General features: G+C 41.5%; 2 protein-coding genes across 8 annotated transcripts in view; both read right to left on the reverse strand.

Moving 5' to 3' along the window:
• The window catches only part of sli (slit guidance ligand), a 659,016-nt gene extending 655,534 nt beyond the window's left edge, over positions 1–3,482 (reverse strand). The window contains exons 1-2 of one of the 7 annotated variants that reach the window (XM_070102675.1): positions 3,421–3,482; positions 2,287–2,593 (exon numbers count right to left, since the gene is read on the reverse strand). In XM_070102675.1, coding sequence (XP_069958776.1) covers positions 2,287–2,459 — 173 coding nt within the window. In that variant the 5' untranslated portion in view covers positions 2,460–2,593; positions 3,421–3,482. Of the gene's footprint in view, positions 1–2,286 lie in introns of all 7 variants that reach the window. The other 6 variants (XM_070102671.1, XM_070102672.1, XM_070102673.1 and 3 more) reach the window with 6 other exon arrangements.
• A 2,797-nt stretch (positions 3,483–6,279) lies between these two features.
• The window catches only part of MED17 (mediator complex subunit 17), a 42,448-nt gene continuing 30,796 nt past the window's right edge, over positions 6,280–17,931 (reverse strand). Inside the window, exons 5-8 of the mRNA XM_053796175.2 lie at positions 16,790–16,967; positions 14,759–15,005; positions 12,303–12,594; positions 6,280–8,775 (exon numbers count right to left, since the gene is read on the reverse strand). Coding sequence (XP_053652150.1) covers positions 8,089–8,775; positions 12,303–12,594; positions 14,759–15,005; positions 16,790–16,967 — 1,404 coding nt within the window. The 3' untranslated portion in view covers positions 6,280–8,088. The remainder of the gene's footprint in view (positions 8,776–12,302; positions 12,595–14,758; positions 15,006–16,789; positions 16,968–17,931) is intronic.

The following is a 17,931-nucleotide window of genomic DNA, read 5'->3' on the forward strand; positions in this document are numbered from 1 at the left end:
GCAGCAGCAGCAGTATCAGTATCAACAGCAGCAGTATCAGAAGCAGCAGTAGCAGCAGTATCAGTATCAGCAGCAGCAGTATCAGCAGCAGCAGTAGCAGCAGTGTCAGTATCACCAGTATCAGTATCAGCAGCAGCAGTATCAGCAGCAGCAGTAGCAGCAGTATCAGTATCAGCAGCAGCAGTATCAGCAGCAGCAGTATCATCAGCAGCAGTATCAGCAGCAGCAGTATCAGCAGTATCAGTAACAGCAGCAGCAGTATCAGCAGTATCAGTAACAGCAGCAGCAGTATCAGCAGTATCAGTAGCAGCAGTATCAGCAGCAGCAGTATCAGCAGCAGCAGTATCAGCAGCAGCAGTATCAGCAGTATCAGTAACAGCAGCAGCAGTATCAGCAGCAGCAGTATCAGCAGCAGCAGTATCAGCAGCAGCAGTATCAGCAGTATCAGTAACAGCAGCAGCAGTATCAGCAGCAGCAGTATCAGCAGCAGCAGTATCAGTATCAGCAGCAGCAGTATCAGCAGCAGCAGTATCAGCAGTATCAGTATCAGCAGTATCAGTATCAGCAGCAGCAGTATCAGCAACAGCAGTATCAGCAGCAGCAGTATCAGCAGTATCAGCAGCAGCAGTATCAGCAGCAGCAGTATCAGCAGTATCAGTATCAGCAGCAGCAGTATCAGCAGCAGCAGTATCAGCAGCAGCAGTATCAGTATCAGCAGCAGCAGTATCAGCAGCAGCAGTATCAGCAGCAGCAGTATCAGCAGTATCAGCAGCAGCAGTATCAGCAGTATCACTATCAGCAGTATCAGCAGCAACAGTATCAGTATCAGCAGCAGCAGTATCAGCAGCAGCAGTATCAGCAGCAGCAGTATCAGTATCAGCAGCAGCAGTATCAGCAGCAGCAGTATCAGCAGTATCAGTATCAGCAGCAGCAGTATCAGCAGTATCAGTATCAGCAGCAGCAGTATCAGCAGCAGCAGTATCAGCAGTATCAGTATCAGCAGCAGCAGTATCAGCAGTATCAGTATCAGCAGTATCAGTATCAGCAGTATCAGCAGCAGCAGTAGTAGTGGTGCTGAACCAGTTGTGATGCGGATGTACTACTACCCAGGAGTTTTTTCTTCTTCCTATGAATCCAAGAGGGAAGTGTCAGAGCTGTGGGACAGGACGCTGCTGTAAGCCTATAAACCCACCCACCCGGACAACCCACCCACCCACCCGGACAACCCACCCACCCACCCGGACAACCCACCCACTCACCCGTCCAGACAACCCACCCGACCATTCCATCAATCTACCCCACCCGGTTACACCACCCGGCCGCCACTATCTGCCTTCAGCCCCAAGAAACTATCATAAAATACAGTTACAAATTATTACTGATGGCTGACAGTGGCTAGTTTGTGGACGGTCTCGTCCACGATGACAAATTATCCCAAAAATCAACACCTTGTAACCAAATCTGCCGTAAATATGTTACCACTGGATCTTTAAAGGCCAAAATAATCTTAAGGTTTAGATCCCGGCTCTAAACTTTCTACTTCCGCCCAATAAGTTTATTTAGGTACATGTTAGTACGATGTCCCGTAGCTGGGTTGGTAGCGCATTCAGTTCATACACTGAGGGCCGTCGCTCGATCCCTGGTATGGGTGGAAACATTATGACGTGTTTCCTTAAGATACCTGTTGTCCATGCTCACCTAGCAGTAAACTAGGTGCCTCCAGGGTGTTAGTGGACTGGTGTGGGTCGCATCCTGGGGACAAAATTGACCTACATGGTAGTATGTCACTGATGTCAGCTATGGTCTGTATAAGTTGTATCATGAAGAAGTAAATATTATTATTAGTATTATTATTAATAGAGCTAATTAAGTTTATTTAGGCACAGGTACACACAAGTACAATTATCATACATAGTAATATATGCAGGTTAGTAAACAAGAAAAATATTACCGGTCTTAGTACTGACACTTGTGGAACCCCACTCCACACATCCGCCCATTTCGACACCTCTTCACGGACCATCACTCGTTGTTTCCTTCCTGTTATGTATTCCTTGATCCAGTGTGGTGCTTAACCTGTAGTAGCAGCTGTTGCTGTAGTAGTAATGCATGTGTATGTGCTCACTTAATGTGGCTGCAAGGGCCGAGTCACAGCTCCTGTCCGTGTATGTGTGTGCTTATAATTAATTTTCGGTGTAGAGCTCCATAACCCACTCGGGTTTAGATCTTTCATTATGTGTGCGTGGAAAATAATATTAGCATGCGCTGTTAGTGCATAGTACTCACATGCGCTGCGCGTCATGAGGCAGGTGCCGCGGAACACGTGTTAAGCCACGGTGCCCACAGCTGACAGTCAGACCAGAGCACGTGCACTCTGGAGGGCACGTGTTGGCGTCAGCCAGTGCTGACGCCAGGAGGGTAGCCAGGAGACCCAGTATCCAGCAGGACGCTGGCGGCATCTTGCAGGTCAGGGACCACTCTACACGTCGCACACGGGGACCTGAGTCAGAGACCACCTCACAGACGGGGACCTGGATCGAGGACCACCTCACAGACGGGGACCTGAGCCAAGGACCACCTCACAGACGGGGACCTGGATCAAGGACCACTTCAGAAACGGGGACCTGATCAAGAACCACTTCAGAGACGGGGACCTGATCAAGGACCACTTCAGAGACGGGGACCTGATCAAGGACCACTTCAGAGACGGGGACCTGATCAAGGACCACTTCAGAGACGGGGACCTGATCAAGAACCACTTCAGAGACGGGGACCTGATCAAGGACCACTTCAGAGACGGGGACCTGATCAAGGACCACTTCAGAGACGGGGACCTGGATCAAGGATCACCTTAATCACCGGGACCTGAGCCAAGGACCACCTCACAGACGGGGACCTGGATCAAGGATCACCTTAATGACAGGGACCTGAGCCAAGGACCTGGACCAGGGACCTGGGTACCTAACTTCACTATGGTATCCACTGAGAACACTGTTACCGGCACTTGACTCAACACTACCTACAGTACCTTCGCTTATTACAATCAAACGGGGATTGTTTATCCAGCTAAAGTAATATATATACTCATGAATATTAATATTTATGCAAATTAAGTACAATTATGCAAATTCGACTGATAAATTACATTTCAGAATAATGTAACCAGGTTTCAAAACCAAATTAGAAAATATTAAATATATATATGAGGATACACATATGTAAATGTGTATTTATATATATAAATGTGTTTATATGTATGGCGATAATCAAGCCCCGTTTCACTTCATAATGTTTGGATAGTTTAATATATATGTGTCACTGCACAGTCATCACCATTGTAAAATTCCAGTGGTTAAGATGTGTGAGAGAGCCTGGTGGGGGAGTCAAGTGTATCTACACAGCAGAGATGAAGTGTCTCACCCAGGCTGACACAGCAGGTGTTAGAGAGTGCGTCTGGCCCCCCCAAGACCAAGACTCTCACTGAACACAAAGCTACTACCGCACCTCTCTCTCTCTCTCTCTCTCTCTCTCTCTCTCTCTCTCTCTCTCTCTCTCTCTCCCCCTCTCTCTCTCTCTCTCCCTCTCTCTCTCTCTCTCTCTGGTTTTCTGTCGGACTGTCTGTCTGTCTATTTGTCTCTCTCTCTCTCTGGTTTTCTGTCTGACTGTCTGTCTGTCTATTTCTCTCTCTCTCTCTCTCTCTCTCTCTCTCTCTCTCTCTCTCTCTCTCTCTCTCTCTCTCTCTCTCTCTCTCTCTCTCTAACTTTATGAACTGGAAGACAAATATTTGGATTAGTCAACCTAGGCGGCTGGTAACCCAGGATAACCCAAAAGAAGCCAGGTAGTGTGTGTGGCTTATTTCCACTGAATTCCATCGCACCTTCCCCGAGATGCTACCCACAACAGTCAACTAACACCACCAAGGCACCTACTTACTGCTAGGTGAACACGGGTTAATAGTGTAGATAAATAGTTGAGAGAACTGACAAGTTGCAAAATTAAGCACAGGTGCAATATTTGGGTATTTATATCGTGGAAACGTTTCGCCACACAGTGGCTTCATCAGTCCAATACAAAGAAGAATGGTGAGGAGTAATCAGTCCCTCAGCTTGGAGTCGAAGTAATCAGTCCCTCAGCTTGGAGTCGAAGTAATCAGTCCCTCAGCTTGGAGTCGAAGTAATCAGTCCCTCAGCTTGGAGTCGAAGTAATCAGTCCCTCAGCTTGGAGTCGAAGTAATCAGTCCATCAGTCTTGATAAGAATACATCACATGTGCGAAGGGGCTTATATACTGCATTATTATAATAAAAAAAGAAGCGCTAAACCCACTAGGGTTGTATACTGCAGACGGGTGAGGTGAAGCAGTCGTAGGCGGTGTCACCTTGGATAAATCCACAGGTGGAAGCAAGCCATGACTATAAGTCAGGCAAGCGTAGAATTCCCTGTATCATGATCCCAAATTTATATATATATATATATATATATATATATATATATATATATATATATATATATATATATATATATATATATATATATATATATATATATATATATGTTTGTGTGTGTAAATTTGTCTGCTGTTAATACTTCTTGTAAATCGCCTAAATACAGTCATAACTTAGCAGAGGGGGCGTTGACCCCCGAAACTCTCTCCAGGTAAACTCCAGGTAAACAAATTAGTAACATTGTAATGTTTGTGTTATTAAGTTCATGGCTGTGTAAATAATTTATAACATTTGTTTTACAAGTCGGTAAATTGTATATATTTTTATTGTAATCATAACTAAGCGCCGAACCCATAATATTTATATGTATATATTATTAGTAATGTAACTTACTCGGCTAACACAAATGTTGGGGCTCAGCTTCTGGACCCCGTTATGCGCCTCTGGGATCTTTTCACTGTTTCCTGCATTTATGGTTTTCATGGAGGGAGTGCTAAACCCTTGAGGGTCAGTCTGTGCCCTGGGAAAATAGGAGGAAATGAGGGTTGACCCAGAACATGTTTTGAACATGAAGAACCTAAAGATGCGGGTCAAGACTCAGTTGGTAATGTTGTTCATAAGTCTAATTATTACATCATGTGGTTATTGTATTTACATGAAGCACTAAACCCATGTGGGTCATTTTTGGTGCTAGTAAACAGGTATGATCCGAGGAAGAGGGTGGCTCTTATTCGTCGGATCGAGAGCCCTTCTCAGGCAGCAAGGTGCCTCCCTTAGAAGGGACAGTGTTAATGCATTCATGGGGAGTGCTGAACCCATAGAAGTCATAATGATACAGTGCCATGGGGGGGGGGGGTAATGAGAGGCAATCATATTCAATTCAAGAAAGAAAGCAGGTCCAATTCCTTGGATCAAAACCTCCTTACTGGCATCAATGAACCTCCCCAGCAGGGTTGATATAGCCACATTACAATCGATATTGCTAAATTAATAATTAATATCACCATATTACAGTTGATATCACTATATTATAATTGATATTATCAATTACATTTGATATTACAAGTTGATGGTACCAAATTAGAGTCGCCCTCACCAAATTAGTCAATATTACCAAATTACAGTTGATATCACCAAATTAGTGTTGATATCATCAAATTACAGTTGATATCATCACATTACAGTTGATATCTCCAAATTACTAGTGATATCATCAAATTAGTCGATATCACCAAATTAATGGATATCTGTATAACATTACAGTTATAGAGCCCAGGAACTAGAGCTATGGGAAGGACTATAACAGCAAGTAAAACTGTATTGTTGTTAATAAAAGCAATAAACCCATATGAGTTGATGCAAGACCGATAGAATTATGATTATCATTACTGTTACGCTATTATTTATTTTTTTTCAACAAGTCGGCCGTCTCCCACCGAGGCAGGGTGACCCAAAAAGAAAGAAAATCCCCAAAAAGAAAATACTTTTCGTCATCATTCAGCACTTTCACCTCACTCACACGTAATCACTGTTTTTGCAGAGGTGCTCAGAATACAACAGTTTAGAAGCATATACGTATAAAAATACACAATATATCCCTCCAAACTGCTAATATCATGATTATTTCATTCAAGGAAGTGCTAAACCGATAGGGATCATACAGCACCCAAGGACACAGGAAGCAATCGAATTCAATATTATGCTGGAGCGCGTTCACTCATACTAGCTCCCCAATCCTCTCTCTCTCTCTCTCGGAAGGTAGTTCCAATTTTTTACATCTTCTTTGCCTCACAAACCCTTCAGTGATTCTCTTGGAATAGGACATAAAGACACAAATCAGGTTTAACTTCTGTATTTTATTAAGAAACACTATAATTTACATTCAAACAAAATCAGATGCTGTAACATGATTTCACATTAACAGTTCAGTACAATAAGTCATTGTTTTGGTAATATAATTTGTACTTTTTCCTATAATTTTCCTATTGTCTTCCTGAACCAGACATTCCATAGTTTTTTCTAAATTGAACATACAACTGTTGACATACCATTCACTATTTATAAGAGTACAAAACACTATTGTGGAAATGTGGTACCTTCAGCGGAAAACCTGATGAATGTTTTGAGTTGGTGGACAGAGAGGAAGGAAGAAATTTAGAGAGCAACAAGTAGGAAGGAAATTTAGAATCCTTAAAATGGGAAGAAGAAAATTTAGAATGCTTGCAATAAAAGAAGAAAATTTGGAATGCTTAAAATGGGAAGAAGGAAATTTAGGAAGGGTTAGTTAGGTTTAGTGACCTGTAAAGTGAATAAATGATTTAGAAAACTGACAGGTTGATATATGAGACACTTGTGCAACATTTATCTTTATTTTGGAAACAGATCTCCATACTGGACTGAAGAAGCCACTAGCTGGAGAAATGTTTCCAGAATAAAGATACCTAAATGTCGCACAAATGTCTCATTTATTGACCAGGAAAGTACCGATGTTAAGCAGCACACAGTACTGTATATGAAATGGGTTGAGAGATAACTGAGAGGTATCCAAGAGAAGAATATAGTAGATGCTGTACTGTGATGAGAAGTAAGAATGGTGGCGGTAAAAACTTTTGAAAGGATTATGACGTACAGTGGACCCCCGCTTAACGATCACCTCCAAATGCGACCAATTATGTAAGTGTATTTATGTAAGTGCATTTGTACGTGTATGTTTGGGGGTCTGAAATGGACTAATCTACTTCACAATATTCCTTATGGGAAAAAATTCGGTCAGTACTGGCACCTGAACATACTACTGGAATGAAAAAAGTTCGTTAACCGGGGGTCCACTGTACTTTGAGACAAGTATGAAGCAATCTGGAACACTGTTAGAAGGAAAAGTACAAATTAAAAGTAATTTTTAAGAACAAAACAAGCAAGAAGAGAAATAAATGATAATGAACATATATATAAACAGAGAAAGAAAGCCTATATAAAAAAAGAGATAAATGAAAAGGAACAATATACAGTAAACAATAAGAATGGCTAAAAAAGACAAACAGATAAATAATTATCAACAGATATATAAACAGAGAAAGATGGCTTTACAAGACAAAGAGAAACTTGGGAAATAAGTGAATGTGGAGAACACATAAGTGATAATAAAAAAGTTGAGACTTGATAATGATCCAGCAAGTTTGATTTAGAGCTTAAAAAATAAAGATGGTAAAGGGAGAAGAGGTGCAGGCATAGAGGGAGGACATCGGCGGAAAAAACAGGGCAGTGATGGGAGATGTAGCGGCTTAATTAGTTGAGAAAGTATACTGGGAAGAGGGTAAGTAAAAGTCTGGGAAAAGTTTAGATGTGAGTATGGATGAATGCATGATGTTTTGTTGTGATGATTTTTATCATGAAAATTCTTGCATGTGTGTGTGTGTCTTTTTGATAATGGGGAGAATTCACTGGTTATATATAGATAAATAGATATGTAAACATGTTTTCCTTCTTTGAATCACTTTTCCTTAGTGGGAAATGGCATGTATTAAAAAAAATGAAATACTCTGTACATCTTTCTTACATGTATGGTAATTAATATATTGAACATAAATATTTCCTTTATTACATTCTCAATATGAGGAAGTAATTGTTTCTCTAGTTTAGATAACTTCATGCAGTGAGTGCTGCCATCAGTAGCTCCATCTTATTCAGGAAGTTTCTTCCTTCCATACGGTCAAGTCGAACTTCTTGCCAGTTAGATCCTAGGTGTTCCCATCTCTGCTCCATCACCACGGTAGATGGATAAAAATCAGGGCGAGGTGACGATGACACATAGACTGAAACTCTTTGATGGGGACCCGAATGAACTCCGATAACCTTGTTTCCCGAGGGCGAGGCCAGCATCACTGTCGAAGCATTGCCAAGTGGCTCTATTGCACCAGTTCCAATGTTTTGCTCAGATGACAAAAGTGTCCATCCAGTGTACTTGGCCAGAGCTTGCAAAGCAGCCATATTATGCTGAGAGATCTGGCAAAGTATCAAGTTCCTCAGTTCCTGCGGCTCAAAGGACATGGTCATGATTTTACCGTCTCTACAAATGCACTTTAATGTTCTTTCAAAGATGTGAATCACCAACTTTGTCCGTAATACACTGTCATATCCCTGCGTGACTATGTTTATTTTTACACATGATTGGGTGGGTGAGTTGAAAGCATTCCAGTGGGAGACAATGAGAGGGTCCTTAAACTCCGCAGCCAACTGATCAATCACATACATGGTCCTTAGTCTAAGAAAATTGTGTTGTACTTGTCGTATTATTTGTTCCAGCAAAGTCTGCTCCTTCATCAAGCTGATCACCTGTGAACAACAAAAAGTAAACATGTTAACACATGATAATTCCATACTTAAATATAGTCAGGTCTCGATTAGTGCGAATAATGAATCACATTAAGTGGTTGCACTATTTGAATTACAGTGGTACCTTGAGTTTCGTACAGTTCCCAACTCAAACAATTATGTAAGTGTATTTTTGTAAGTGCTTTTGTAAGTGTATTTCTGGTGGTCTGAAATGGACTAATCTAATTTACATTATTCGTTATGGGAACAAATTCAGTTGGTATCGACATTCGAACAGCCTTCTTGAACGAATTAAGTTCATAACTGTACATGTAATTTTTGCTCACGATATGGAGAGTTTGGGGGGAAACTAGCATTAATTAATTTTGCACTAAAGTGAAATTCGCACTATTTGAACTCACACTAATCAAGACCTAGCTGTACATACATTCAGTATTCATAAATTCTACAATAACCAGTGTTTTTTTTCTACACAGGGGATGTTGCAATTCAGACAGTCATCTGAACTGTACTGTCTGCACTCTTCTCCCAAGACAGTTAATGAATGAGTAATGATAAAAGATGCTCCTTTTTTGTTTTTGAGTCATCCTAACTTGGTGGGAAGTAACTGATGCATTAAAAAAGTATGGGGTGGAGGGGTTAAGTTTTTCTGAATGCTATAGATATGAGATGATCTGAAACACATTAAATCTGTCATGTAAGCAAGCATGTCATTTATCAAATCCTGTCATTAATTATAAGGAACAGTCAATGCACATTACATTATATCAGTGACTTATAAACTTTCAATACTGCAGTGAAAGCATGTTGTATTCTTATTAGCTCCTTGCATCCTGCCTCTCCAGCAACAGGAGTATGAGGGTGAGTATAGTGCTGGTAAGTGCAAGCATGTCTGTACATAGCAGATCATTGGCTGCTGCTGGCGGCTTTATGTCGCCGTTGCCATTGCCCATCACCTCCCGCCCTCACCCACCCGAGGACTACACATGCCCACGCAGCCTAGCGCATTCCACGGAAGGGACACGGAGACACGCCGGTCCGAGCTCGGTTCGGGAGGCAGCCGCAGCAGCAGCAGCAGCAGGAGCAGCAGAAGCTGTTGTGACACACACCTCTGACTGGCTGACTGACTAACTGACTGACTGAAGACTGCCTGATGTTCCTTCGCCTCGCCCAGTCCTGCGCCCGAGCCCAGGCCCGCTTCCTGCACAGGCCCGACTGGCCCGACCCTCAGAGCCTCCCGAGTGCCACCGCCGGTCCGTGAAAACGCGAGGCTGGTCCAAACTCCGGCTGAGTCGGGACCACTGTTGCTGCTTGCTCAGTGCCCGCTAATGGCCCCCTATTTCGGTCCTGTGCGTACCCATATCCGCATCAGGTCTCCAAGGTAAGCAGCCTCTGGACGATAGATTAATGTAGGTAAGGGAAGTCGGCAAGTTAGATCCGTAACTTCGGGATAAGGATTGGCTCTGAGGGTCGGGCCAGTCGGGCCTGTGCAGGAAGCGGGCCTGGGCTCGGGCGCAGGACTGGGCAAGGCGAAGGAACATCAGGCAGTCTTCAGTCAGTCAGTTAGTCAGTCAGCCAGTCAGAGGTGTGTGTCACAACAGCTTCTGCTGCTCCTGCTGCTGCTGCTGCTGCGGCTGCCTCCCGAACCGAGCTCGGACCGGCGTGTCTCCGTGTCCCTTCCGTGGAATGCGCTAGGCTGCGTGGGCGTGTGTAGTCCTCGGGTGGGTGACACAAATAACCCACACACAGGAGAAACAAATTTATGACGACACTTCACTCCGACTTGGACCATTAACTAGTCATTAATCAGTGTGTGACTAGTTAATTGGCCAAGTCAGACTGAAACGCCATCATAAGTTTGTCTTTCCTATGTGTGGGTTGTTTGTGTATTGTTCCAGTCACGGTATTGTGACTTTTTGTTCTTCATGGTAGACCATACTATTTCAGAGACAATACCTTGCTACATTTCCATAAACACAAATGTAAAATTGTGCTAATTACTTGGATATTACTGCCATTTATTATGGCTTCTGAGCATCAATTCAATAAAATGTACCGCTGAACTTTACTTATTCCACGTTGAAATGAAGAAAAATTCCTAAAAATTATACTGTCATATTTGTACTATAGTACAAGTTGACCATCACTAATCCAGCATCACCGAGACCTGTAGGGTACCGGATTACTGACTGCTGGATTAGTGATGGCCAACCTGTACTGTATGTACAAGCGAACCCTGGAATTCATACGCTTCATAATGTGGATTGATTATACAGTAACATTTTTATCTACAGCAATGATGGTGAAAGTGTTTAATTGTCGGGTTGTCCTTGTCGGGTTGCTTTGGTGGGAGATGACCAAGGTGTTAAAATTTTTTTTTCCAACAACTATTCTGGAGATAACTTTGATATTTTTTATGTTTCACCTTGGTGGCCAGAGTCTTTCTGCTTAGTACATGACTCCAAAGTTTGAAAACTAACCATAGGATCTCATTCAATGGAATGCATTCCTTCTATTTTATTTATTTTTATTAATGCATCGGCTGATTCCCACCAAGGCAGGGTGGCCCGAAAAAGAAAAACTTTCATAGTCATTCACTCCATCACTGTCTTGCCAGAAGGGTGCTTTACACTACAGTTATAAAACTGCAACATTAACACCCCTCCTTCAGAGTGCAGACACTGTACTTTCCCTCTTCAGGACTCAAGTCCGGCCTGCCGGTTTCCCTGAATTTCTTCTAATAAATGTTAAATTATTTGGACAAGCAAATTTTCCCATTAACAGCAGTTTCAGGATTTAGACATTACAGAGTTGCACCAGTATACTGGTGCTCCTCAACTTACAATATTTCTACTTTATGATGGTGCAAAAGCAATTACTTAGGAGATGAAACTTAAGAAAATTACCCAACATGAAGGCAACAAGTCCACAACTTGTATTCATTTATTTAATTTTCAACACTTGTATTTAGTTAGTTACAGTAATTATTTGTTTATTTCCTTATTCACTGACAGTAGTTATTTATTTACTTACTACATCACATTCACTTTCAGCCCCGTGGGGAAGTGGAGAAGAATTTTTCCTGTGTAAGCCATGTGTGTTGTAAGAGCAAGGGGAACAAGGGGCTAGTAACCCCTTCTCCTGTATAAATTACTAAATTTAAAAAGAAAAACTTTTGTTTTTCTTTTTAGGTCACCCTGCCTTGGTGGGATATGGCCGGTTCATTGAAAAATGAAAAGAAACTCATGTATGACTTAAGATACTTTCTCTTTTGTAATATGTAATACATAATTAAAATTTACCTCTCAATAACCTACATCTAGTCTTAAGTAGTGTGTAAGCATTAGGATTAGTCTGTTTGAAATGCTCATGCATGCTAGTGGCTTTCTTGGTGCTTAACAATATTATATTACATTTGAATTACACTTTGTATACTACACATAGAAATAAAATTGTTTACTTACGATGGGTTTGTCAGAACGTAATCCCATTGTAGGTTGAGAAGCACCTGTACTGTGTTAGCATACCTGGTTTTTATCCATTCCTTCTGGTCCAGCTGCCCTCCTGCGCTTACTCATGCCCATTGGTGCATAGACTGGGTGGGGAAGTGGGTGCTGGAAGCTGTGGTGGTACACACGGTGCAGCAGCTGGTGAAGCGAGTGTTCCAGGTCGTGCTCATGCTTGTACTTTGAGGGTCCAGGACCTCCAACAGTTGCAGGGCCTAAACCACCACTACCACTACCACCTCCAACCACATTGCTGGTTTGTCCACCAACGACAGGAGGCCCCTGACCAGCAGTGGCCTTACCGCGGACATTACTGAAACACAAAATTACAATCAATAATTCTACTTTCACCTAAATTATGACACAATGACTAATGTAGTCTTCAGTATTATTATTATTATTATCACACTGGCCGATTCCCACCAAGGCAAGGTGGCCCGAAAAAGAAAAACTTTCACCATCATTCACTCCATCACTGTCTTGCCAGAAGGGTGCTTTACACTACAGTTTTTAAACTGCAACATTAACACCCCTCCTTCAGAGTGCAGGCACTGTACTTCCCATCTCCAGGACTCAAGTCCGGCCTGCCGGTTTCCCTGAATCCCTTCATAAATGTTACTTTGCTCACACTCCAACAGCACGTCAAGTATTAAAAACCATTTGTCTCCATTCACTCCTATCAAACACGCTCATGCATGCCTGCTGGAAGTCCAAGCCCCTCGCACACAAAACCTCCTTTACCCCCTCCCTCCAACCTTTCCTAGGCCGACCCCTACCCCGCCTTCCTTCCATTACAGACTGATACACTCTTGAAGTCACTCTGTTTTGCTCCATTCTCTCTACATGTCCGAACCACCTCAACAACCCTTCATCAGCCCTCTGGACAACAGTTTTGGTAATCCCGCACCTCCTCCTAACTTCCAAACTACGAATTCTCTGCATTATATTCACACCACACATTGCCCTCAGACATGACATCTCCACTGCCTCCAGCCTTCTCCTCGCTGCAACATTCATCACCCATGCTTCACACCCATATAAGAGCGTTGGTAAAACTATACTCTCATACATTCCCCTCTTTGCCTCCAAGGACAAAGTTCTTTGTCTCCACAGACTCCTAAGTGCACCACTCACCCTTTTCCCCTCATCAATTCTATGATTCACCTCATCTTTCATAGACCCATCCGCTGACACGTCCACTCCCAAATGTCTGAATACATTCACCTCCTCCATACTCTCTCCCTCCAATCTGATATTCAATCTTTCATCACCTAATCTTTTTGTTATCCTCATAACCTTACTCTTTCCTGTATTCACTTTTAATTTTCTTCTTTTGCACACCCTACCAAATTCATCCACCAATCTCTGCAACTTCTCTTCAGATTCTCCCAAGAGCACAGTGTCATCAGCAAAGAGCAACTGTGACAACTCCCACTTTGTGTGTGATTCTTTATCTTTTAACTCCACGCCTCTTGCCAAGACCCTCGCACTTACTTCTCTTACAACCCCATCTATAAATATATTAAACAACCACGGTGACATCACACATCCTTGTCTAAGGCCTACTTTTACTGGGAAATAATTTCCCTCTTTCCTACATACTCTAACTTGAGCCTCACTATCTTCAGTATTTAAAAGAAAACTATTTTATATATCAAATATTACATCTTGTAAAAGAGTAAAAGTCTCTTTTAGAACAATGCAACTGAAAAAATGTATCTAAAATTGCAGTGTTTATGGAAAAAGCCTTAATAACATGCTCAAGTTTTTTTTTAACACATCGGCAAATTCCCATCAAGGCAGGTGACCTGTTAGAGAAGAAATGCCTTCATCATCATCATTCACTCTATCGCTGTCTTACCAGAGGCATACCAATAAGACAGTGATGGAGTGAATGATGATTAAAGCATTTCTTCTTCTTTATCAGTTCACCCCTGCCACAGCGGGAAACGGCTAACGTCCTAAAAAAACAAACTTACTGAGCCAAAGTGTTGAAGGATCTAATTACAGTACAGTTTTTTTTTCAATTCTCCATGGGGAAGTGGAATAGAATTCTTCCTCCGTAAGCCATGCGTGTCGTAAGAGGCGACTAAAATGCCGGGAGCAAGAGGCTAGTAACCCCTGCTCCTGTGTATATTACTAAATATATAAGGAGAAACTTTCGTTTTTCCTTTTGGGCCACCCCGCCTTGGTGGGATATGGCCAGTGTGTTGAAAGAAAGTTTTTTCAATATGTACAGTATTTGCAAATTATCTTTAATTTGTTCTATCTTTTTTTTTCTATCTTATTTACATGCCTTTTTTTTATGATGATAACATACCACCACTACACACTCACATTTTGGTTTAACATAAGTCAACAGCTTTTATCATCATTTTGCTATCCACATACAATATTCCACAGTATCTCATTATAAATATATTTTTTAAAATATACAGTACTGTTTATACATCTTATGACTACTGTACGTTACTTACTTTTTTCCATCTGAGTGACATAAACCCACGAGAAGATGAATTCCAGGAAAAATCGTTGCAGTGATCTGGTTGCCGACGACAAGATGAGGTATTGATGGAGTGAGCTTGACAGCCTCCCTTGCCAACTGGTTGAACAGCTCTTTACAGAAGAGCACATTTTGAGCCTTCTCTAGTTTCTGCTGCCATGGTATATCTCCTGCTACAAAATCACTGCTAGTTAGCTGAGCTGAGCAGATGTCTTCCTCATCTGAGAAGTGAAACAAGTACACTGTAATATTTTAGCAATAAGAATGTAAAATAAATAGGTTTGGTAAAATGTTCTGGTCAGAAAAATGCTCCATATAACCATGGGCTTCCTAGGTAGTAGGTTGGTAGACAGCAACCACCCAGGGAGGTACTACCGTATTGCCAAGTGAGCGTAAAACAAAAGCCTGTAATTGTTTTACATGATGGTAAGATTGCTGGTGTCTTTTTTAGTCTCATAAACATGCAAGATTTCAAGTACGTCTTGCTACTTCTACTTATATTTAGGTCACACTACACATGCATGTACAAGCATATATATACACACCCCTCTGGGTTTTCTTCTATTTTCTTACTAGTTCTTGTTCTTGTTTATTTCCTCTTATCTCCATGGGAAAGTGGAACAGAATTCCTCCATAAGCTGTGCATGTCGTATGAGGTGACTTAAATGCCGGGAGCAAGGAGCTAGTAACCCCTTCTCCTATATACAGTATGTACTAAATTTAAAAAGGGAGGCTTTTTTTTTTTTGGGGTCACCCTGCCTCGGTGGGATATGGCCAGTTTGTTGAAAGAAAGAAAGAACCATGGGCTTTCTGGATGCACAACCAAATGTCACCCATTGCTGTACAAACATTGTAGCTTGTGGAAATAAATCTTTGACTTTGGCTTAACTGCAATATCTAAAATAAAAAAAATGCATATGTATTTAAGCATACATTAATCAAACAAAGGACCAAGGGGCTAGTAACCCCTTGTCCTGTATAAATTACTAAATGTAAAAGAAAAACTTTCGTTTTTCTTTTTAGGTCACCCTGCCTTGGTGGGAAACGACCTGTGCGTTGAAATAATCAAATGAATGGGCCATTTATAAGAAAGACCCACTCATCTGAAAAGGGTCTCTGACCAGACAGCAAATATTTCCAATAATGTGGGGTCATTCTTTAAAAGATCAATAATATCACTAAAACCAATTTGCAGTATGGTATATCCTGTTGTATGTTAATTATAAACCACAGTACAGGTAGGGCTTGAACTCCTGGCAAGTGAGTGGTAAAACTCAAGGCCAGTGGCCATGCTAACCTCCCTGTAGTGTATAAATATACATAGCTGGATGAAGCTTATTGCAGCCAGATGGCCCAGTGGCTTAAACACTGGCCTGGAGTTTTATCACTCACTTGCCGTGAGTTCCAGGCCCACCCGTACCTGGTTCGTTTGCAATCATGTCATTACGATTCCATGAGTATGCTAAATATGCTTCCTATCTTCTAGGTATCTATCTGTCCATGCTATAAATAAATATAATACAGCCTCTCCTCACTTAACGACAGGGTTCCGTTCCTAAGACCACGTTGGTAAACAAGTTGGTTGTTAAGCGAGGAGCATACTGTACTGGATTTGTGTCAACCATCTTTAGGTAATGTTTTAATGTCACATTTGCATCATTTATAACAATTTTAGTATATTTTTAAATGTTTATACAGTAGTGTAATAAAGAGAATAGAGAAAATCAGCTCTAATATACATTATTTAGGTTTGCATACTGGTCAGAGAGCCCATCGTAAGTCTGAGTCATTGGTAAATGAATACGTCGCTAAGTGAGGAGAGGCTGTACAGCATACAGATATAGATATGAAATTCGATGAATGCGAACCACAGAAAGAAACAGAGATAAAATAGCCAAGATTTACTGATGTGTGCAAGATTCAAATCATGGAGTTTGTTTTACTCGTTAACTATTTTACTTTCAGTATTACCAAGACAATACTGATCACGGACAAAATGACAAACCTTTTTTAATACACACAAAAATGTATGCAGATCCCATTAACTCTGTGGGAACAGTGACGCGCAGTGACGACTGTATTCCACGTGCAGGCACGGTGGCCACAGGTGATACTGCTCCTGGACCAACTGTAGCATTGGGTCCTGATGCTTCATCAGCTTTTGATACCTCAAAAATTCCAGTCTGAAAAGGAAAATGGAATAATATATTTAATTATTATAATTATTATAATCAGGGGCAAGCATTAAACTCACAGACCTTATACAGCATCTGAGGACTGCCCGAAATGCTCATGTATGTTAGTAGATTTCTTTGTGCTTGATAATATTTTACTACATGTAAACTACACATTGTGTACTACGCAAAGAAATCAATTTTTGAATTTTGAATTTTGAAATAAGATTTGACCCATGGAAGGAGAAGATAACTCTGATTGTAATAATATTAGAAGAGTTACCAACAATATGTTAGGTAAAAGGACACAAGTGTATCTAATGTGGCATTTTATTGTGGCAATGTTTCGCTCTGCAGGAGCTTTGTCAAGTCGTTACAAACAATACAGGGACACAGAGGGTATATAGTTTACCTGGAGTTTACCTGGAGAGAGTTCAGGGGGTCAACACCTCAGCGGCCCAGTCTGTGACCAGGCCTCCTGGTGGATCAGAGCCTGATCAACCAGGCTGGTTCTGCTGGCTGCACACAATCCAACGTACGAGCCACAGCCCGGCTGGTCAGGTACTGACTTTAGGTGCTTGTCCAGTGGTATTAGAGTGAGATATAACAGCATAATATAACTGTTTTACATCTCACTGTATTATGCTTTCACATCCCACTCTAATACCTATACATATATACCCTGTGTGTGTCCCTTATTGTTGGTAGCTGCTTGACAAAGGTCCTGGAGCGCAAAACGTCACCACAGTAAAAATGTCGTATTAGTTGTGTGTTCTTTTACGTAGCATAACTCATTCTTTGGATCAAGAGCCCTTCACCAGCATCAAGACACATCTCCTTTGAAAGTGTCTGTATATAATGAAGAGAATACTGTACACTGCTCTGACACACTTGCAAAAACCTACATTCCTTGAAGCCCTCATGAATGTAGCAGAAGAGAATACCACTCATTGCAGTTCAAATATTAAGTTTT

This window comes from Cherax quadricarinatus, chromosome 83 (genome assembly GCF_038502225.1).
Source record: "Cherax quadricarinatus isolate ZL_2023a chromosome 83, ASM3850222v1, whole genome shotgun sequence".
NCBI classification, from domain to species: Eukaryota; Metazoa; Arthropoda; class Malacostraca; order Decapoda; family Parastacidae; genus Cherax; species Cherax quadricarinatus.